The sequence below is a fragment of the Rhinatrema bivittatum genome, chromosome 10, assembly GCF_901001135.1.
Source record: "Rhinatrema bivittatum chromosome 10, aRhiBiv1.1, whole genome shotgun sequence".
Lineage (NCBI taxonomy): Eukaryota > Metazoa > Chordata > Amphibia > Gymnophiona > Rhinatrematidae > Rhinatrema > Rhinatrema bivittatum.
In genome coordinates this window covers 85,234,232-85,258,124 of record NC_042624.1, presented here as the reverse complement: position 1 = coordinate 85,258,124, position 23,893 = coordinate 85,234,232, and the positions used below count along the sequence as shown (strand labels likewise).

Below are 23,893 nucleotides of genomic sequence, written 5' to 3'. Positions count from 1 at the left end.
ATTGGTTTAAGAACCCTCGACATGCCTTGGCATCCCCGGCATAGCGAGAGGGTGCTGGGAGCTGCGTAGGGGACTGGAGGGTTACCAGTGGTGCAGGAACGGGTGCTGGTACCGGAACAGGAGCGGATGGCTCGGTATCCATGCGAGACGCCAGCCGCTCTACTGTAGCAGCCAGGGAGTCCAGGACTTGCTGTTGCTGAACCAGCCGCTGGGCCAAACCCGGGATGGCCTGTAGCCCGGCGAGGTCTGCCGGATCCATGGCCTTGCAAACTGTTGCGATGGAGACAATCCGGATGTGGATCCTTAGGCCGACTGACCCGAAGGAACAGTCGGTAGGCAGAACTCCCACTGGGCAATTGGAGCTTCACCTGGAAACCCGTGACTCCTCCAGAGGAGCTGTGGGAGCCCGGGTTGCTAGGACTTAGGAGTCTTCGCCCTGGAAGCCCGAGGTCCCCCCAGGAGGAGCCCGTAGGGACCCGGACCGCTGGGACTTAGGCGAGAACGAAGAAACCCAGGAGTGGAATCCGGACTGGAGTCTGGGCAGGCGGCGAGCAAGCAGTGGTCGGGTCACGAACCGGGGTCAAGGCAGGCTGAAGACAACAGGAGTCGAAGTCACGGACCGGAGTCAAGGCAGGCTGAAGACAACAGGAGTCAAAGTCACGGACCGGAGTCAAGGCAGGCTGAAGACAAGCGTGGTCAAGCTATCCGAGGTCAAGGCAGGAGACAGGCAAGCGGAGTCAGGCAAAGCGGAGTCAGGCAGGAAACAGGCAATCCAGGAACGCAACTCAGAGCTACCAGAAGTAGGGAACCTCGTTGCAAGGCAAGGAAGGCTAGGAACTGCAGGGCTTAAATAGCCCAGCAGCGTCTGACGTCAGAAACGGGAGGAGCCGAGTTTTCCCGCGCTGGTCCCTTTAAAAATGGAGATCAGCCGCGCGCGCGCGCCTGGGGGCGGGGCTAGCCGCGAGAGAACGCCGGCGGCCGTGAGGGAGCTGGCGCATGGCGTCCGAAGACCCCGTAGGGCCGCGGGGGGGTCGGAGCGGCAAGAGGAAGCAGCGGCTGAGGTCCCGAGTCCGCGGAAAGCGGGAGGAAGCAGGGGCTGAGGACCAGACTCCGCGGAGCGCGGCAGCTCTCCGGGACCCGAGGAGCAGGTAAGGCCTCGGACGCCACGGTGGCGACCGAGACCGCAACATCTCCCTATGGGAATGAGGAAACGATATTTTTTTTTAATGGAAAAGTCCTACTAGAAAACAGCATCAAGCCAAACTCCTGACACCCTCCCCCAAAGTCATCAAACATGCCTCAATCAGAGAAAGATCATTCATTATAGCAGGCACATCCCAATGGAACAAAATGCCACCCCACCTACGCCAGGAACCTTGCCATAAAAAATTCAAACAGAATCTGAAAACCTGGCTCTTCAAACTAGCATACCCCGACTAAAGATACGACCCTCGACTGACACGCCCCCCGAACTTAACAACCATTACCCCCCTCTTCCCCCCCACATCACTGTACCCCCCCTCCCACCCTCCTCCTCCTCCTCCTCCTCCCAACCCAACCCAACACCCCATCCTCCTTCTCCCCTCCAATACCATATACCTGACACCTTTGTGAATAGTTAAAGACCGGACACCTTGTGAATAGCTGTAAATCTAAATAATGTTTACCTATGTTTATCTACTCTAAATTATTGTAAAGCCTGTTGCTACATTATCTATGTTTATCTACTCTAAATTATTGTAAAGCCCGTTGCTACGTTACGTTACACTGTGAACCGGGGTGATGTTTTTAACGTGCCCCGGTATATAAAAAACTCTTAAATAAATAAATAAATAAAAATAAGTCCGATTCAGAATTTTTTTTTTAAATAAATTAAAGACATTCGCGACTTTCAATATTTTTTCAAACGTTGGCGGTCTTTTCAAAACTGTACCCATGGGGACGTTTGTTGTTTGTTCTCTCTACTGGGAACCTGCAGTTCTCACCCAGGTGCAGTTCTTGCGCGCGCTTTCAGCCTCGGGTTTGAGATTTGGGGTTGGGATGAGGGATCTGCTTTGGGATGCCTATCCAGACCTGCTGAACCTCCCACATGGCGGCCAGATAAACCTCTTGCTGCTTTCGGTTTTTCGATTTAAAAAAATAAAATCGCTTCCTCGTACATACGGCTAGTGAAATTACATTCTAGGGGCAGTGTAGTGCAGAGGCTGTGATGGAAAGGTTTCAGCGAGAGGTCTTTTTTGCCGCCATCTGAGAGGTTTAGCCGGTCTAGATAGGGGTCCCAAAGCAGATCCCACACCAAATCTCAGGTCGAACTCCTGGGAGAGTTCGACGTCCAGACTCTGGACGTCCGGAATCGGGACGTCCAATTTGAGGACGTCCAACCTGTGGACGTCCAGGGTTGGACGTCCAGAGTCTGGACGTCCAACCCTGGACGTCCAAACATTGGGGACGTCCAAAGACGGGACGTCCAACCTCAGGACCTCAGAGTTGAGCACGTCCAAGCCGTTCTCGCCCAGCAGAGCAGCTTTCAGTCTGCAGTTTGAAATTTCGGGGTCCCAAAGCAGCTGCCACATCCCACACATATCAACCCCCACATGACAGATAGATAGACCTCTCGCTGATACCTGTCCTGGGACCCCTTCCATCACTGCCGTTGCCCTCCTGAGTACACTGCCCTAGATTGTAATTGCATCTCCCTATGGGAATGAGGAAACGATATTTTTTTTTAATGGAAAAGTCCGATTCAGATTTTTTTTTTAAAATAAATTAAAGACATTCGCGACTTTCAATATTTTTTCAAACGTTGGCGGTCTTTTCAAAACTGTACCCATGGGGACGTTTGTTGTCTGTTCTCTCTTCTGGGAACCTGCAGTTCTCACCCAGGTGCAGTTCTTGCGCGCGCTTTCAGCCTCGGGTTTGAGATTTGGGGTTGAGATGTGGGATCTGCTTTGGGATGCCTATCCAGACCTGCCGAACCTCCCACATGGCGGCCAGATAAACCTCTTGCTGCTTTCGGTTTTTCGATTTAAAAAAATAAAATCGCTTTCTCGTACATACGGCAGGTGAAATTACATTCTAGGGGCAGTGTACTCAGGAGGGCAGCGGCTGTGATGGACAGGTTTCAGCGAGAGGTCTTTTTTGCCGCCATCTGAGAGGTTTAGCAGGTCTAGATAGGGGTCCCAAAGCAGATCCCACACCAAATCTCAGGTCGAATTCCTGGGAGAGTTCGACGTCCGGAATCGGGACGTCCGGTATCGGACGTCCAACCTGTGGACCTCCGAGTTGAGCACGTCCAAGCCGTTCTCGCCCAGCAGAGCAGCTTTCAGCCTGCAATTTGAAATTTGGGGGTCCCAAAGCAGCTCCCACATCCCACACCTATCAACCCCCACATGGCAGATAGATAGACCTCTCACTGATACCTGTCCTGGGCCCCTTCCATCCCTGCCGTTGCCCTCCTGAGTACACTACCCTAGATTGTAATTGCACCTCCCTACGGGAATGAGGAAACCATTTTTTTTTAATGGAAAAGACCGATTCAGAATTTTTTTTTTTTTAATAAATTAAAGACATTGCCGACTTTCAATATTTTTTCAAACGTTGCCGGTCTTTTCAAATCTGTACCCCTGGGGAAGTGTTGTACATTTCTTGTCTGTTCTCTCTACTGGGAATCTGCAGTTCTCACCCAGGTCTAGTTATTGCGGACGCTTTCAGACTCGGGTTTGAGATTTGGGGGTGGGATGGGGGATCTGCTTTGGGACCCCTATCCAGAGCTGCTCAACCTCCCAGATGGCGGCTACAAAGAACTCTGCTGCAACCTATGGACCACAGCCACTCCCCTCCTGAGTACACTGCCCCTAGATTGTAATTGCACCTCCCTTACGGAACTAGGAAGCGATTTGGGTTTTTTTTAATTGAAAAGACCGATAACAGCGAGAGGTCTATCTAGCCGCCATCTGGGGGGTTCAGCAGTTCTGGATAGGCATCCCAAAGCAGATCCCACATCCCACCCCCAAATCTCAAACCCCAGGCTGCACCCGCATTAACTTGACCTGGGTGAGAACTGCAGATTCCCAGCAGAGAGAACAGCCATCAAATGCACATTTCCCCATGGGTACATTTTTTAAAAGACTGGCAACTTTTGAAAATATATTGAATGTGGCGAATGTCTAATTTCTTTTTTAAAGAATTCTGAATCCGCCTTTTCCATTAAAAAAATGAATCGCTTCCTCCTTCCCTTAGGGAGAGGTTTAGCAGCTCTAGATGGGTGTCCGAAAGCAGATCCCACACCAAATCTCAGGACCCCCCCCCCCCCCTCCTGGGAGAGTTCGACTTCCAGACTCTGGACGTCCGGAATGTCCAATTTGGGGATGTCCAACCTGGGGACATCCAAAGACAGGACCTCCAACCTCAGGACTTCCGAGTTGAGCACGTCCAAGCTGTTCTCGCCCAGCAGAGCAGCTTTCAGCCTGCAGTTTGAAATTTGGGGGTCCGAAAGCAGCTCCCACATCCCACACCTATCAACCCCCACATGGCGAATAGATAGACCTCTCGCTGATACCTGTCCTGGGCCCCCTTCCATCACTGCTGTTGACCTTCTGAGTACACTGCCCTAGATTGTAATTGCACCTCCCTATGGGAATGAGGAAGCGATTTATTTTTTTAATGGAAAAGACCGATTCAGAATTTTTTTTAAAATAAATTAAAGACATTCGCGACTTTCAATATTTTTTCAAACGTTGGCGGTCTTTTCAAAACTGTACCCTTGGGGAAGTATTGTACATTTCTTGTCTGTTCTCTCTACTGGGAACCTGCAGTTCTCACCCAGGTCGAGTTATTGCGGGCGCTTTCAGCCTGGGGTTTGAGATTTGGGGTTGGGATGTGGGATCTGCTTTGGGATGCCTATCTAGACCTGCTGAACCTCCCACATGGCGGCCAGATAAACCTCTTGTTGCTATCGGTTTTTCGATTTAAAAAAAAAAAAAATCGCTTCCTCGTACCCGCGGGAGGTGCAATTACATTCTAGGGGCAGTGTACTCAGGAGTGCAGCGGCTGTGATGGACAGGTTTCAGCAAGAGGTCTTTTTTGACGCCATCTGGGAGGTTTAGCAGGTCTAGATAGGGATCCCAAAGCAGATCCCACACCAAATCTCAGGACCCCCCCCCCCCCTTCCTGGGAGAGTTCAACGAACCGACTCTGGACATCCAGAATCGGGACGTCCAACATTGGGGACGTCCAATTTGGGGACATCCAACCTGGGGGATGTCCAGAGTTGGAAGCCCGGAATTGGAACGTCCAACATTGGGGAGGTCCAATTTGGTGACGTCCAACCTGAGGGATGTCCAGAGTTTGACGTCCGGAATCGGGACATCCAACATTGGGGAGGTCCAATTTGGGGAGGTCCAACCTGGGGACGTCGAAAGACGGGACGTCCAACCTGGGGACGTCCAGAGTTGGACGTCCAGAGTCTGGACGGCGGGAATCGGGACATCAAACATTGGGGTCGTCCAAAGACGGGACGTCCAACTTGGGGACGTCCAAAGACTGCACGTCCAACCTCAGGACCTCCGAGTTGAGCACGTCCAAGCCGTTCTCACCCAGCAGAGCAGCTTTCAGCCTGCGGTTTGAAATTTGGGGGTCCCAAAGCAGCTCCCACATCCCACACCTATCAACCCCCACATGGCGGCTAGATCGACCTCTGGTTGATACCTGTCCTGGGCTGTGATGGACAGGTTTCAGCGAGATGTCTTTTTTGCCACCATCTGGGAGATTTAGCAGGTCTAGATAGGGGTCCCAAAGCAGATCCCACACCAAATCTCAGGACCCCCCCCCCCCCTTCCTGGGAGAGTCCGACGTCCAGAGTCTGGACGTCTGGAATCGGGACATCCAACAATGGGGACGTCCCGATTATGAGCAGTTTTTCCAAATACAGAGAGGTACAGTCTGGGACATAAGAATTTGCATGGTTTTGACAATAAGTGTGGTCAAATAATCCACTAAACAACATATCTTAAATAGGAAAAAAGTGTTCTTCTCAAACAGTATTAATAATAATAATAATAATAATGATAGGGTTTAATACTTTTAGCCTCTAATGAATTAAATAAAAAGTAAAGTGAAATGGCCTAGTCATATTGAAAAACATGGATTTTCTAAAATGTGAACAGATTATAATTATAATTTAACAGCAGCGATTTTAAAAGTTATGCTGTATTAACATCTTAATGAGTTACAAAATATATACACATTACATCAGTTTTGGATGCCAATGGATGTTTAACAATAATAACCTACAATCCAGGAACTATCAAACAAACTCTTGTCTTCATTCTCTAGCAATCTTTACAAGAACCAAAAAAAAAAAAGAAATGGGTTCTGCCTATGTGCACCAGTTACATTGTGCCAACTTGCATATCACTGCCACAAAAAAAAAATAAAAAATCCAACATTTTACACTTGAAAGGAGTTTCTCATAAATAATGGGTTGTTTTTTTTTTTTTTTACTTGTAAGGAAATACGTGACCGAACACTTTAAAAATAAGTACTCCTACAAGAGAATCATGTCTTGATGTAACCAGTACATACAGTCTGAAGGAGAACAGGTAATGAACTAATCTCTACTAACGCCACTAGCACCTTGTGGTATGAGGAGCACCAGGCAACACAAAAAACAGGCAACATGTAAGAGGTAGCGTACCATCTGTGAAGATGTGTGTGTCCACATGGGACTAGAATACACTTTTGTGTTAGAAGATAAGGAAGATTTTGTTGTATCGCGGCATTATTCACTCTCAGAGATAAGCTATTGCACGTCAAGGAGCCCTAGCCAGTATTGCTCCTTTGCATGTCTCCAGCTTTCAACGGGGATGTCTTGTACAGTGCTGTTGAGTAGGTGAAGAACTCCGGCAGTCCATAAGGAGTCCATTTTCATATACAATTCTCCATTTAGGGAAATTTATACAAGAAAGCACCATCAATATTAAAAAAAAAAAAATTAAATACTTTGTCAATGTCATGATCCTACTATTTATTTTTTTTTTTAAATACCAGTTTCTCCTTCTTTAGGAGGAAGTCTTTTCTTCCTGAGATTCCTTAGGATATAAACCACAACACCTTTGCGTGACAGTTTCTTCCACAGTTTTTCTGATGGTCTTCAAATCTCATTTTTCATGAAAACAAGACACAACAGATGCTTGCTTTCTGCAGCAGTTCCTCAGCGACATGAAAAAAAACCCCAAGCAAGCCCCAAAACACAGAGGCTAGAAGGTTCAAAGAAAGCACACTGGTCCGCTCTCTATGTAGTGCTGCTGTCCTGCTTTGAGTTGAGGGAATTTGTGTATTTCGACAATTGGTAGCTGGTTAGTATCCTGAGTGTGAAAAAGGAACTGTGTCTTATGCCAGCTGCCATCTTGAATCTGGAATGCACAGAAAGGAAAGATGAAATTATCCCCAGAAATCAAATTCACAATGCAAAGAACTAGATTTTCGTCTGCTAAAAACTTGTAAGTTTGAGAATGGGGTCCTACTGATACAGCAGTATTCATTATATTCCTCAGATTATCAGCTTTCCGCTTCTTTGACTTAATTGCTCCCAATTTTGATCTTATTCATCTTTTATTACTTTAGTGTATTTCATGTTTTCTTCTGCCATACTTTTTATGTATATGCCTCTTTTGTTGTGGCTGGACTAGGTACATAGGGCCCAATATTCAGCGGGTAAGTCCAGACTTATCTAGCTATGTTAGAGTTTCATTTACGAAGCATTTTCCCCATAGACAATTGATGGGGGAAAATTCTTAGTAAATCAGGTCCTTAGCTGGATAAGTTAGACCTGCAATTATCCAGCTATATTCAGTGGTGTGGCCGTGCTGCTGAATATCCTGGCTAAATTTGCTGGACATGTTTATCTGGATAGCTTCTGAATATGGACCTCAGTGTTGAGTTTTGAAGGATTGTTCTCTTATCTCTTAAGACATTATATAAAATTGAGAACAAAATGATAGGATCTTAAAGATTTTATTTTTTAACTGCCATTTGAATAATCTAGAAATATAGGGGTAGATTTTTAAAGGAGTGCATGCTACCTGGCACGCACGCAGGTGCGCAGAATTTATAAAATCAGGGGTCGGCACTTGCAAGGGAGTGCACAATTGTGCACCTTGCGTGCGCCAAACCGCACTGCCTTCCCCCGTTCCCCCTAACCTGACCTTCCTACCCCTTCTCTTAACCTTTCCTCCCCCTAGTCCTACTCTAACCCCCCCCCCCCCCCAAATTTTTATTTTATCTTTTGCGCATGCCGGCAATCTGCCGGCACGCGATCCTCCAACACAGCGGCAATGGCCACTCTGTCGGAAGCCTCTGGCCCCGCCCAACGCCGGACCGCCTCTTTTGTAAAGCCCTGGGACTTACATGCGCTCCGGGGCTTTACGCGCGTCACCGGACCTTTTTAAAATAGGGCTGGCGCGCGTAGACCCATTTATGCACATAACCCTTTTAAAATCCGGCCCATAGTTTGTTCCTTTAAAGTGTCTTGCTCCTTGATACTGGGATCCTCTTTGCTGTTAAGAGAAAAGGGAGCATAGCATTTTAAAACTAGTCAAGAAATGGAGTAACAATAAGAAGGTATCATCCTATATTTTATTTGTTTGTTGACTTTCATTTCCACAAAGACGAAAGGCAAACAAGGACATTCACAGAAAACCCAGCCAAGTTTTATGCAAGATTTGTCTTTTTTTCCTTCCAGCACATTTGACTCCCTTACCTTCTTTCTGGTGATTTTTTTCCAAACCATAAGAAGGAAATTGACATGGGGAAGGGAATTTGTCCCGCTGAATTATGGAATAATTACCCTGTAACACAGCAGGACGGAGTGTGGTCTATGCCCCTTCCAACGGTTTGCAAACAAATCAGTGGAAAAGAACGAGGGAGTCACCCTGAGGCCAATATTAGAAAAACCCAGATAATGATCCAGCAAAAGTGAGCTGGATAGGCAGGGATATTGAGCAGGCTTAAATGTCCTGCTGAATATCCTCAAACAAAGTTATTCAGCTATAAATAGCTGGATAAATGGCTATCTTTGAATATCACCGTTAGGTTTCACAATTATCCGGGTACGTGTACCTGGATAATGTTAGGCTGAACTGGCTGTATTCAAAAGCAGAGTGCTGGCTAAGTGGCGTGTTTACTATTAAAAACAAAAAAAAAAAAAATCAATTTCATTGGCCTGGTGGCCCGATTCCCAGTGGCAAAAAAAAAAAAAAAAAATTGAGGCCTGCCAGGATAAGCCCTCTCTACACTCCAAACCTCTCCAAAGTGTAAAAATGTAATCGTCGTGCACCCGCATGCCATCTCCCCTCCCTCATCTCCGCCCCCAGTTTGCTAAATAAATAATAGTTAGGGCTGCCATCCCAGCGCTAATTCTCCCGCCCCATCCTTTTCCATCACTGTGCTCGCAGTGCCCTCAGACTGATCCCGGCGGGTTTCTGTGTTGCTCCAAGGGTAAACTACCAGCATTGCTGCAAAAGAGCTTACATTGCTCGCACTGTTGTCAGAGCAACACTGGAAGCCGCTAGGAGTGGTAAAAACAGACTCCAACCCTGGCAGCGGAAAGAGGTTTGACAAGGCGGTGGTGGGAAGGAGGAAGAGGAGGGGGGCACAGCTATCTTTTTTTGGCAAGCCAGTGAGGGGACTCGGATCTATAACATTTTTACACTTCGGAGGGATTTGGGAGGTTAGGGTGGGCTCGGGATCATTTTAGACCTGATCACTGCCACATCTCTAGTTAGACAAAGAAACTTCTTTTGGGTAACTTCAAATATTGAAGATAGCCTGATAAATTTCCCGGCTAACTTCCCTGTCCCAGAGTGCCTCCGAAATGCCCCTAACTTATTTGGATACATTTTAGTTGGCTAATGACTTAGCCAGATAAGTGCAGCAGATATTCAAATATTGGCATATATCCAGATAACTTATCTTCTTCACAAACCCCCATTTTCCATACCACTACCTACTTCGGTATCTAATCTCTTGCTGCAGGACACTTGAGACTTTCTCACTTATACGTTATAATTTTTATGCTCAATAAGACCTGTCAACTTAATTGTTTAAGTCTTTTTTTTTTTTTTTTTTTCTCCTTTATCTTTTGGTCATCAATGTTACAACGTTATCATTAAATTTTGAACTTATGTACACTGTTCCAAGTTTCATAACCTTGTTCTATGTAATGCCTTTTGGCAATTTTCATGTTCTGTTTCAATGTAAACCGATGTGATCTTTATTTCATATAGGAACACCGGTATATAAAAATCTAAAAATAAATAAATAAATAAATAACTTTTGAGTTATCCAAATAAATGTCTCTGAATATAGATCTCACAGAGTTTAAAAGTTAGACACAATGCTATTTAATTAAAGAAGAAAGAAAAAGAGCAGCCCATATTTAGGATCTCTATGAGACCTACTTACCTTTTTTTTTTTTTTTTTTTAAATTGGAGCAGGACTAATATTTTATGATGAGCCAAATAGCCTAATGAGCAAATCAAAAATGTTGCTAATATTGCTGGTCTTTCAATGAGGTCCTGTGCTAATGGGCTGCACAGCTGTGACCAAAGCATGTTGTCACTAAACAGAAGCACAGTATACCAAGGGTAGGTAACTCCAGTCCCCGACTGTTAACACACCAGTTGTGTTGTGGCAATACCCGTATTGAATATGTACAAGATGCATTTTTATGTATTGCCTCCACAGTATACAATAGCACCTGATTCATATTCATTGTGGATATCCTGAGAATCTGGCCGACTTGTGGCACTTGAGGACCAGTGTGACCTTCCCCTGTAGTATACGGTTGGGACAAGCCTGTCAGGGTGGAGGATGTTGTGAAGGCAGCATTCACAGCCCTCCTGGAGGAGAGAGTCACAGCCATTGTTGAACAGAGACACCTTCATGAAAGGCTGTTGAGGTCCCCAGCTGTACTAGGTTCTTGAAGGGGGCCTCCTGGAATAGCTGGGCTTAGCATGAGGGGAATTGGGTCTTATAACACAGGGGTTACGAGCTGCTTGTGAAAGAAGGCTCATGGCTCTGTAGCCCAACAGAGCTGGAACAAACTGCTGCGCCAACAAATAATAATAAAAAAAAGAGAACACACTCGTGAGGCCAAAATGACGCAATGTATTTTGACTGTTTCCCATCACTAGAATTAAATTACCAAATAAAATAGTGTTCTGTGCTCAGTATTGATGTCAAAGCTGAAAATCTGATTGTTAGCTAGTCATTATGTCATAAGTGTTCTTTTCCTTTCAATTGTTTTTTTGCTCGCCGATAAAGAGGTGTAAAAATGTCTAAAGGCAATTCTGTACTTTTTTTATACTCATTAAGGGAGTGAGATGAATGGTAAAGAGGAAGAGAAAATGTAGTCTAGGAGGAAATAGTTTATGCCTTGGAGCAGCAGCAAGTCTAAAATTATACGTTTGTGGTGTTTTAAGCATTTTTAAACTCCCTTAAGCAGACTTGGTTTGTGGAGCTGAAATGAATCAGATGAAATTTCATTAAAAATCCTTGCCCAGCTGAGCAGAGATGTTGGCGGCTGTGATCTCCATATGCTTTTAGAGAAATATTTTGCTAAATTGAAATGCCAGAGGCTGTGGCTTCACTGACTAAAGATGTTTGCATGAATGGGTTCCTGAGCTTCTTTTTTGGTATTGCTAGTTTGGTGGCTCAGCAGACTCACAGACAGCAAAGCTTATAACTTGGGAGGCAAGTTGCAAACCATGCAGGTGGTTTTAATGCACATAACTGAACCAATTTTTCATAGGAAAGCTGGGAGGATAACTTGCAAACAACTGTGTGCGGCAGCTTATATGTGCATATGTGGCCACATTCATATTCACTACAGTATTTACGTGCATATATGTACACACTTAATAAAATACACATAATTCTATCTCGCAACATACATGCATACGTAGGCTTATGCATGAATATATGCAATGCCTTGAAACCACGTATATCGATGGATTGAATGCGCACACTTTACCCACCTATTTTAAATTTATACGTGCATATATTTTGTGTGTGAAAGTATGTGTAAACACCCTTGGGCACCAATACACTTTGTAAAGGTTTTAATATCACTGAACACGAAGGAAGTCTTTTCAATTTATGACATATGCCTTGAGTGATGGTTTCTGTGAATGGAGGAATAACTAAGCACTTGTTCCCCACCAGCTTAATGAAACCTAAGCTCCCAGGCTGTTGTAGATACCGCTGGTGTTCCACCAACTCAGCTCTGATCTTTGCCATGGTTTTACGTCCAAACCGGATCCTTCCCAATTCAGATGTTGGAATAAGCCTTTCAGTTCTTTTACACATTTTGTGCCTATTAATCCCAGTGCTTCTTCTTTACCATCCTCTGCATTCCCAGGATCATCTCTGGTAATGAAAATGCAACAATTTGGGATCCTTTGTACAAAGCAATTCCCGTGCAAGAATTTCTTCTTAATGAGAACAAATGTTGAATTTCAACTTTAATTCAAGAAATCTAATTCATGTTAACTTGTTATTACAAGCTCTTTAGGCAATTCTGGAAATCTCCAGGTACGTATCAACAACTTTTATCTATAACCTGTTTTTTAACTCAATGACTTTGACTTTTTGTATGTCCATGTGTGTTGCACTAGTGCATTTTACCAAAATTGTGTCACAGTTCGTTGGTGTGCACTTACCTTTGCTTGCTGGGTAATAATTTTTGAGAGCGCTGCTTGTGAACACTGGGTAGAGAGTGCTAATCCAGGAATAATGTGAAGCTTTTGTGACTTGTGATCGAGGAATAACTCACGTTGCTTGATGGCGCAGACTGGACCCGATCTACCACTCTTGACCACGAGGTCTCAGGATACAGTGGTTCACCTACTACGCTATCTCAAACCAAATTAATAATAAAGACTGACTGCCTCACACTGCTAGTCTTCCAGAGTCTATAATGTTGCTAGCGTGTATATAAATGACACTGGAGCTCTTGCTAATAAAAATAAAAAAAGAATTATTTCAACCCTGTCTAAGGATGCTAGCTTTGAGAGAACTCTCAAAGTAAAGAAAATATTTAATCACGCTCTCTCTCACATTCCACACTTATTACAAGTTGTAGGACTTCTATATCCAAGTTATGTGAAAAACTTTTTTTTCCTCTAAGGAAACAACAGAGAAGTACCTTTATTTACAGGTCCTGTGATTAAACACTGAAGCACCTTTATCTACAGGTGGGAGTGTACACAATCTGAAGTCTGTGGGACTTGAAGAAAATTTTCTGAGGTAGCATGCATTTCAATTAAATCAACTCCGAATCAGACCATCAGGCATCCACTTTTCTATCAAAGCTGGCAATAAACACCATGGCACAGCTATAGGAAGTTATCCTAAATTTTAACTAATTTCTTACCTCAGAAAAGATTTAGAATTACAATAAGCACCATTTTCACACACTGTCATGACAGCTCTGCCAGCAGCCTTTAGCACACAGCCCTCTCTCAGACTGCAACAGGCTTTCTCTGCCTCAGACTGCAACACACAGCCCTGCTTCAGATTTCCAGCACAGTAGATCTCCCTGCAGCCTCCAGGCACACAGCTCTGCCTCAGTCTGCACGGCTCTCCTTGCAGCTTCTAACACAGCCTCTCTCTGCCTCAGTCTCCACATGCATTCTGAAAAATCCTCAGAAGAGATCCTTGCTCCTCTGAAGTCTCTTCAAGAAATAGTTCTCATCTACTTTAAAAGACCTTCTCATCATCCAGGAAACCTTTTAAAAACACTTTGACTAAGGAACACACTCCAGTATCATTTATACACACACACTAGCAACATTATAGACTGCGGAAGATTGGCGGTGTGAGGCAGTCAGTCTTTATTATTGATTTGGTTTAAGATAGCGTAGTAGGTGAACCACTGTATCCTGAGACTTCATGGTAAAGAGTGGTAGATCAGGTCCAGTCTGCGCCATCAAGCAGCGTGAGCTATTCCTCGATCACAAGCCACCAAAGCTTCACATCATTCCCGAGTCAGCACTCTCAACCGAGCGTTCACAAGCAGCACTCATCAAAAATTATTACCCAGCAATCAAAGATAAGTGCGCACCAACAAACTGGGACACAATTTTGGTAAAATGCACTAGTGCAACACACATGGACATATAAGAGGTCAAAGTTATTGAGTTAAAACAGGTTAAAGATAAAAGTTGTTGATACTTACTTGGAGATTTCCAGAATTTCCTAAAGAGCTTGTAACACAAATTAAAGTTGAAATTCAACATTTGTTCTCATTAAGAAGTAATTCTTGTACAGGAACTGGTTTCTATTCAAACCTGTGTTAAGAATTAAAGTGAAAGTCACATATGAAAATTTTTTTTTTTGCACACCAGAAGTAAATTATTTTTTTATTGAAATTATTGAAAGGTTTGTATGTTCAATAATCACATGTGTTTCTAGAAGTGAAGAACCTAGAAAATTATCAATTTGCCAGTAAAATAAAATCCTTTAATTTAAATTATAAAAGTGCCTCTGAAATCATTTTTCTATTTTGATTTATTTTTTGGGTGAACTATCTCCATACCATCTTTAAAAGCAGAAACCCTAATAGCCTTACCATCTGGCTACCCACATGACAATGCCCGAGATAGTTTGGTGCCCAAGGCTGTTTACATCAGGTGGCGTCACAAACAGAATTTGATTCGTTATTACTGTAAAATCAGATTTGAATCCTAGCATATATACAGTATTTCTGTACCGCAGAATTTTTATTCTTGTGTCTGTGTAGTGAATCATTTATTTCTCAGCATATCCAAAATGGAGGAATGGGAACAAGAAAGAGAGAAACCGCAAGGCAGACTGAAAGAACTGGAGCAGGAAAACAGAGAACAGGCGGAAAGAGTTAGAAGATCCAGAGAAGACAGAGGAGATTTTGAAGGTTCAAGTGCACTTGCAAAAGCAGTATTACAGAAGGTGGGAGAGGCTACCAAATATCCTACACTCTGTGTCCCAAGAGATAAAAGAATTACAGATTTTAGTGGCTATCCTCTAACATCCAGTGATCCAACAACTGACGAATGGATTAATCAAATAAGGTCTGCTCTACACATCTTAAGAGTCCCGCCACAGGATCAGTGGGAAGTAGTCAAGGACCATCTTCTTAAAGGAACAGCTCGAGACATCCTTAAGCTGCATAAAAGAGAGAGAGGAAGGGATGTAGAAGAACTATTTTACATTCTGACAAAAGAATTTGGAATTAAGGTGCCCTTGAATGTCAGAAAGTGTGAATTTTATGAACGGAGACAGCTGCCAGGAGAAACTGTAAGGGCTTTTGGTTGCCATTTAAATGATCTAATGTCAAAGATATTGGCGAGAAAGACTATAGCTATACCCGATGAAGAAGTTTTGAAAAAGCAACTTGTAATTGGTCTGTGAGATGATAATCTACACAGAGAAGTTAAGAGAAAGAACAAAGACTGCCCTAATCTCTCTCTCTTACCAAGATTTGTTGGCATTAGCCATTGAATGGTCAGAAGAAGAGGAGAAACTCCTGGGAGTAGGAGACAAAGAGAGGAATGTAAGGCTGCTAACAAGAAAAGGTGAGAGAGTTGTTAGAACAATGGGTGAGCCAGATCCAATTTTACTGGCAATGCAACAGCTTTGCAACACTGTGGAAAAGATGGGAGAAACGCTGGGGAAAAAGACAACAAGAGCTTTTCCAGGCAGTGCAAGAGAGCAGGAGATCTCCAACAAGAAATAGGAGATCAGAGAATCAAGAGAGAATGAGTACCAGACAAAGAACTCCAGAAAGAAATGACAGAGGAGAGTTAGTGTGTTACTGGTGTAGAGAACCAGGACACATAGCAAGAAATTGCAGAAGTGAAAAAGTTCCTGAATACAGAGAAAGGAAGAGATTCTCTGAGACTAAGAGAGATGTAAAACACAGTAATAAGTCATCCAGAGAAGAAGAGGAAGATGAAGGGAGTGAACAGGAGGAGATTTCTTCAGTGTCCAAGAAAGAGGAAAGAAGGAAAGCAAGAGCTCATGAACTCTCCAACTCATCCACTGCTCGGGGAGGTATTCGCAGTGTGCAATCTGAGAGCCATAATGGGGGTCTTATGAAACCAAATGCCATTGGACCACGTCCAGTGATGGAAGTACTCCTTGGAGAAACTCCAGTTAAGTGTTTGATCGATCAGGGTCGGAGGTCAATACCCTTACAGCCCGCTATTTTTACAAACATTTTGCAGAAAGTAAGCGCTTGACAGATGCTAGGTGGATAAGATTAAACTTAATATGTACTTTGGGGAAATGCAATTCAAATTCTTGTGGAGAGCTTTTCTCCCCCCCCCCCCCCCCCCCAAAAAAAAATTGCCTATCATGCCCGGCTGGCTTCCACTGCGCTGTGTCCACGCTGTCACTTATCAGCAGGGACTCTGTCTCATGTTTTTTGGGCCTGCCCTCTCCTTCAAACATATTGGGGGAAGATTGTGGATTACTTGCGGGTCTTATTAGCTGTCCACCTCCCTGTCTCTCCTTACATGCTTTTATTTGATTGCATTCCCCGGCCACTTATTCAGGGGGTGGGGGTGGGGGCATTGTCTGTTTCTTAGGAAAGCCTGTGCGGTGGGAAAAAAGGTTATTTTACTATATTGGAGGGAGAAGGACCCGCCCTCTTTCTGGACTTGGCGAATCCATCTTCACCGGATGATGCAGATGGACAATTTGGCCTCGAGATCCTTGCCGTAACTTCTTACGAACTTGGGAGGACTATTTGCTGGCGTTGCCACTTCGCTCCCGAAGCTTGATGCTTAATGACTGAACATTGCTCGTGGGCTCTGTTTCTGGTGGACTTGACAACAGCGTGAAATTGTAACTAATGGATCAGGGGGTGGGGGGGGGGGGGGGAGATGGCTGCTGAAAGGGGAAGGGGTGGAATGAGGAAGTTGGGTGGCATAAAGTAAGAGAGGGTTGGGCGGGTTGGGAATTCATGCTGTATGCTTTGCTGTTACTGAGAACCGGGGGATGTATAAGCAAACACACATCTCAGGTTCCAGGTTGTCTGTCAACTTGTTTCTCTTTAATAAAATGTTTTTCACTAACCGCAGACAATGGTTTAGAAATTTCACTGGTAGGGTGCACGGCATTGGCGACCACCATAGAATGGTTTTTATTCCAAACTGGGTTAAGAATTAGAGTGAAAGTCGCATATGAAAATTTGTTTTTTTGGTGCACCAGAAGTCATTTATTTCTTAATGAAAATATTGACATTATTGAAAGGTTTGTTTGTTCAGTAATCACACTTTTTTCTAGAAGTAAAGAATCTAGAAAATTATCCATTTGCTAGTAAAAATAAAATCCTTTAATTATAAAAATGCCTCTGAAATCATGTTTCTATTTTGATGTATTTTTCTGGTGAAGACACTCTGGGTGTGCAAACTATCTCCATACCATCTTTAAAAGCGGAAACTCTAATAGCCTTACACTCTGGCTACCCACTTGACAGTGCCTGAGATAGTTTGGTGCCCAAGGCTGTTTACATACACATTGAGGAAATTAACCAGTTTACCAGGTAGTCCACCAGTTCACCCAGTAATTCTCCAGGTCATTGAGACCCTACTGCCTGAACTCCCCCTCCCCCCCCCAGTCCACCTAGACCTCCCACGCTGTCAGTACTATACAATAAGCACATTTAATATCACACCAGACAATCAGCAGGTGTAAATATATGCAAATGTATGCATATAAGTGTCTTACATGCTTAACTGTTAGCCCCATCCTGGAACACCTCAGACCATCCTTTTTTTTTTTTAATACACACGTAGATGTGCATGCAAAAGTGAAAATACACATATATTTTCAACCTTTATAAAATAAATGTTTTGGAAATTCATCTTTATATGTGTACTTTCCTTTCTGAAAATGTGGGGTAAGGCATGTGAGTTAAAACTGCCCGTGTGGTTTGCACCTGTTCTTTTATGCACGTGGAGACAGAAGAGGGAATCGTGGGCACACTTTTGAAAATGTCACGTATGCAAGCTTTCTTCTCCTCTGACCCATACCCACACACCCAAAGGAGCATGCCTTGTAGCTAACGGTACGTGTGTTGTGACCTATTCTGTGTACTTTGTGGCTTCTCAGGGGGTACATTTTCAGACAAATCAATTGACCCAGTAAAGATTTAAATACAGTGTTACATTTCATGCTTTCTTACCTTGCATTCGTCTATATGTACAATTGGTTCAAGTAGTTTATTTGCCTGGAACAAGTAACCATTCCATCCTTTGAAGCGCAGAGATGTTTTCTGGGTCTCCATCTGATTGGTGCTCCAAATGGGCATGTTCAGGCAGTGAATAGTGATGGTGTGGCTTGCTTCCGAGCTCAGTAAGTGAAGGAAGTTCATCTGCACTTTGCCAACGCCAAATTCCAACTAGTGAAACAGAAAACTGCATTATCGTCATGCTTAGCGAGCCAAACTGCAGCACTTCAAAATCTAGCAAACTTAGGGCCTCATTTTCCAATATCGCATGTGATACCAAAAAGGGGTGTTACCTTATGCTAATAAGCAGTTGTATTACAAATTGCAATAACAGCTATGCAACACGCTCTTAGTGCAAATCATGCTATTAACCCAATTTGAGCTACATTGCCAGTATATATCACAGTTCATGATGTTTCTGGACAGTATGCTGAGAGAGAGAGAGAGAGAGAGATTAGGTATGAGTGTAGGGGGTTGGGGCCACTTTCACATTCAACATGAGACGTACGAACAGAACAGTGGTCTCTTGTGAAGATTTGATGGCCTTCGGAGTGAGGAAACTCACTCCAAGATGAGATTTGGACAATGTTCTCTCCACCTAGCTTGTTGTTGCCCAGGTAGAGTGTCCATCAAGCTAGGTGGAGAGAACATTGCCCAAATCTCATCTTGGAGTGAGTTTCCTCACTCCGAAGGCCATCAAATCTTCACAAGAGACCACTGTTCTGTTCGTACGTCTCATGTTGAATGTGAAAGTGGCCCCCAACCCCCTACACTCATACCTAATCCCCACTTCGAGTTACTAGGTGGGCCTACCATAGGGATACAAATACCTGTCTAGGGAGGCAGCATTATAGCAAGTCTCTCTCTCTCTCTCTCTCTCTCTCTCTCTACCGGCCTCTAGCACACAACGTACCGCAAATGAAAGAGGTGTAGCTATTGGCTGTTTCATGACACATGATAATTCTTTCTTACTTTACATATACTCCACCCCCTGAATACAAAATTAAAGATTTGCGGAATTATCTCCTGCGGTAACTCCTTGGAAAATGACCCCCTTAGGGGCCTAATTTACTTTCCCCCAGAGACATAGAATGGGAGTAAAGACTTAATAAGGGCCTTAAGACTCATTTACATGCTCCTGAAACCCAAAGCCCTACAGTGAACATATTTCTGCAGCGGTCTACGTAACTTGTTATACATTGGCAAAGCAATAAAACCATCAAGGACATGGATAACCGTGTTTGAGGCAATGAGGGAAAAAATGAGGTCTGTATTCAAAAGCCATTTAGATGGATAACGTAATATTTATCCATCCAAATAGCTTACCCAGCTATATTCAGCCCTTATCTGGCTAAATTCTAGCCGGGTGATTAGTTACTTTACTAGAATTTAGCCAGATAAAAAAAGGGGCATTTCAGGGGCGTTCTGGGGTGGGTAATTTTATAACTGTGTGGGCTGGAGTAAAGTCTCAGTGTTACTTTTATATGCATAAGTTTTCTTTGGAAATGCCTTGGTAAGTTCCCTTCACTATGCACAAAATAACTCACACAATATTGCCCCTGCTCTTCACAGGATATGATTTGGGTGAGGTTTAACTCACCCGCATACTTCTGAGAATAAAAAAGACGGCATGCAAGTGCCAACTCCGCTCCCCTTCCCTCCAGACTGCCGATCACCATTGCATATAAAAGTATGCGCAAAATTAGGTAACACACATTATTTTATGTGCACTGAGCTCCGGGCTAGTTTATAGCAGCCATTTATGAAGATAAAACTGGGTTTTATGTGCCTAAATTGCTTTTAAAATTCATCCTCAGCTTCCATTCAAAAGCACCTCTGTGCTGCATAAAACCCAGAAGTTGGTTGGGCTACATTGCCAGTCCTGGGTTTGATGTTTTGATCCTTGTGCCATTATTTCCTCGGCGTGCAGGGGATGCCAGGTTCCCACTGTTAGTGATGCTACGTTTAAAGTGTGTGACGTGCATTTACATACTCCTTGTGGTAGGAATTTTCTGGAGAGAATATAAGGTGCGGCTCTGTGAGAATTCTGAGAGTGCAGTCATCGGAGAGCGTCCATCTTAGGGAGAGATGAGAAAAAGCCAGTGCTGAGGAGCTCACCTTGGAGGCAAGGAAAGCTGAAGGGAGACCTGGAATTTTTCTGTATTGTGTATTTTTCTGAGACTGTAATTTGGGAAGAAGATTTCTGGCATGTCCTACCACTTGACAGTTTTGCTTCAGTAAAGCCTATCGATTGGGACAACTAATCTGTGTACGCAGGGCATTATTCAATTGTGAGACAGATCCTTTCAGGCATACAAACAAGTTGCTCCCCGCCTGCCTATCTGAATAACCCCCGGGATAACCAAGTTTGTCAGGTCTCTGCCATACTCAAAGGTGTGCCCCTTTTCTACACGGAAGATCCTACAAAGGGGCTACATGTGTATTTAAATTATGAACCAAAGCCCCATAGGAGATGAATGTGGTCACAGTTTTACATAAAAAGGCAGCGTAATCTGTGTCTCTAAGCCTGCAGAATATGGGCTACATCTTTATATTAGAATGTTTTCTCAGTAGGCGTTTGTTAAATAAAATTTGAAAAACCATTTTGACGTAGGTGTGCGTGTATCAGATTTGACATGTATCCAATGTCATGGCCCAATGGGTGCAGTATTTTGGATTATTCCCTACATTACATTTATGTGTAGAAGAATATCCAGATGTAGAAAGGCAGCTTTCCACATTTTCAGTAGTTACTGTGGAAGGCATTAGGTCCTCCATTCTTCGGTGAGGAATGAATAGTGATTGGTTGTGAGATGGAGGGTGATGCCTAAAAATGAAACAGCTGCTTGAAGCAATCAATTAGTATAAATGGATGACTCAATGGTCCTCATTCCCTCAGCATTTCCCCCCCCAGAATGTACTATAGATCATAAATCTTGGGACCATTCAGAAAAGACTTAAAACTTGGTTGTTTAGACAAGCCTTTCCTGAACCTAACTTGCCCAACAGACACAATGCAACTACCTCTTAGATTCCTGTCAGCACTATATCATAAACTGATGATAACAGACTACGATGTTAGCACTATGGAAATAAGTACACCACTCTTTGATATTGTTAAATTATTCCTGCCCATCTTCTTCTCCCAGTTCCAGCCTCCCATGTTTTATTGTAACTTTTTTGCTCCTCACCATTTGTTAATTGTTAAAGTTATCTCACCCCCGGTTACCCGTAAACCAGCATGATGTGATTGTATCATGAATGCTGGTATATAAAAGCTCTAAATAAATAAATAAATACATATGAGGTGAGCTTTTGGTTGAAAATGTTGGGTATTTCAGTCTCATAACTTTGAGCAATGTTCGTGGTATTGGGTCGAAAGCCTAACACAATTTTTGTAGGCTGTTCCCTTGATATAGGACTAATGAGTCCGAGGTGCAGTTTGCATCAGGATGTTTGAGACTGAAATAATTGCTAATGAAACATGAAGCAATGGGCATGAGTGAGAAGCCAGAAGGATTTCATGGCTCAATTTCAGGCTTTTGCTGCTGAACTGAATATTTGTAAACAGGTTTTATTCATATGAATTGATTATTTGGATCTGTAGCGGGAGCAGACTTAGACAGATTCCAACAGTAATACAGTTAGGCTGTTTCTTAGGCCACAGATATTTTCATTGTAGGGCTTTGGGTTTCAGATTCAGGTTGATGAATACTGCAGTTTAGTAAATCCCACATTCCCATAGCCATGAATATGGCAATAATATCCAAGCATTCCCATAACTGGGAATGCACAACCTATTGGGCTGTAAAATTTAAAGGGGGAGGTATTCCTGAGCTCACCACCCCCACCTTGGCACTAAATTCCCCCTCCCCAAATTAAAGTTGCAGGCCCAGCTACACTGTCAACTAATGGGTCTTGTTGCCCGTGGCTCCTAATGTTCAGATGGACACCATGCGCAGATTTGGCTGCGAGGACTGTAAAACAAGTAGAGCAAGGCAAGAGTTCTGAACAGGGCATATTGAGCTGACAAGAAAGAAAGGAACTTAGGAAGTCCGGATGAGAGATAGTCGTGGTATGAATAAGTAGTTTAGCAGCAGTAAAGAAAGCCAGGGAATGGGTCTGGAAGACACTAAGGCAGGCAAATTGGCAGGAACCTAAAAACGCATTAATATAAAAAAGAAATGGCAGTCTGGAATCAAACAAAAAACCAAGAGACTGAGTCACTGAAATGGCAGGCAAAACATTTGCTGCCTGCAGGCTAAAATCAGTCAGGCCAATCCAATCCACTCAGCCGAGTGCACTGGTTTACCTGCGGTTGAACGCGTGTTTTGGATGTGTGTCCACAGCCCCTTATGCTATAAGGGGATTAGCGCTTCCACAACGCGCAGCGAAACTAAGAGCCCAGAGCAGGCATTAATTTCTGAACAGCCCAAAATGTTGTACAGAAAAGCAGAAAATGCTGCTTTTCTGTACATTCTCCAATTTAATATTGTGGCGATATGAAGTTTTATTTATTTATTTATTTATTTAAAGCCTTTTTTATACCGGTATTAGTGTGAACAACTGCAACATGACGAGTAAACTTAGTTAAAAATAGGAGTGACAAAATTCGGAGGAACAAAAAGTTTAAAAGATTTAAAAAAAAAAAAAAAAAAGAGTGCCAGCAGTCACGTTAGGGAAACAGACGCTCAATTAACGAGCGTCCATTTTCCAAACTTATGGCTGTGCACCACTTAAGAAAACGGACGCCGATAAATTCAGCATCCGTTTTCTCAACCCGTTGATAGCCGACCTCTCCTGGGCGCCTTCTGCCAAGGAGGCGCTAGGGGCGCACAATCGGCCCTAGCACCTCCTTGGCAATGCGACTCCTAATTTTAATATTGCTTGGTGCCCCCAGGAGGAGTGCCTGGGCGCGCGTTCGGAAAGCGGGCGCTGAACACTGAGTGCCCACTTTCGGCGCACTTTTATTGCATCGGCCCCAGTAATTGTAGTTGATTCACTAATATGATGACATGCACAGTGTGCACAATGTAAAAGTCACACGCTAAAGGGGGAAAGGGCTTTTTACGGTGTGCATGTCATAGTTCCCCGCGCGAGCTGGCAGAAAGTGCAAGGGCCAGTTAGCAACCCCCGACAAAAGAAATCCTTCCAGGAGCCCCCAGTTTTCTCCCTAATCCAAGAACAAGGTCCCTCTAGGCCGGCAAAACCCTGCCACACCTCTGGAAGGACCCCACTCTCCGAGTTCACTGGCAGGAGGTAATGGAGCGCCTTCCTTCCCACACTGCCAAATGGTGCCACCTAGTGTTGCTTTACAGCATATCAAACCACATAGCTGTTAGCCTGGGACCTCAGAGAGGCCTTGTTCTTGGATCAGGGGTGTGAGGGAGTTCGCTGCCCCCAGAGATGTCTTATTCTTGGATCAGGGGCATAGGAGCCAACTTTTCAAAATGACTGGGAGTGCTAAACTCAACACAAATTACCCCTCCCTAGACAGAGTGAAAGAGTTTGTTTAATATTTTGGAGTGTATAATGTTATCCACAGTGTATAAGGTTATACACAGTTCCTTGCTGAGTGTATAATTTGCAATGTTACACATTATGTTCTTTTGTTGTTTTCCA

General features: G+C 43.8%; 1 protein-coding gene across 2 annotated transcripts in view; it reads right to left on the bottom strand.

Annotated features, from left to right (window-relative positions):
* Nucleotides 1–6,459: 6,459 nt before the first annotated feature.
* COL24A1 (collagen type XXIV alpha 1 chain) overlaps nt 6,460–23,893 on the bottom strand; it is a 554,101-nt gene continuing 536,667 nt past the window's right edge. For both annotated transcript variants that reach the window (XM_029618163.1, XM_029618164.1), the window contains exons 59-60: nt 18,227–18,442; nt 6,460–7,412 (exon numbers count right to left, since the gene is read on the bottom strand). In XM_029618163.1, coding sequence (XP_029474023.1) covers nt 7,266–7,412; nt 18,227–18,442 — 363 coding nt within the window. In that variant the 3' untranslated portion in view covers nt 6,460–7,265. The remainder of the gene's footprint in view (nt 7,413–18,226; nt 18,443–23,893) is intronic.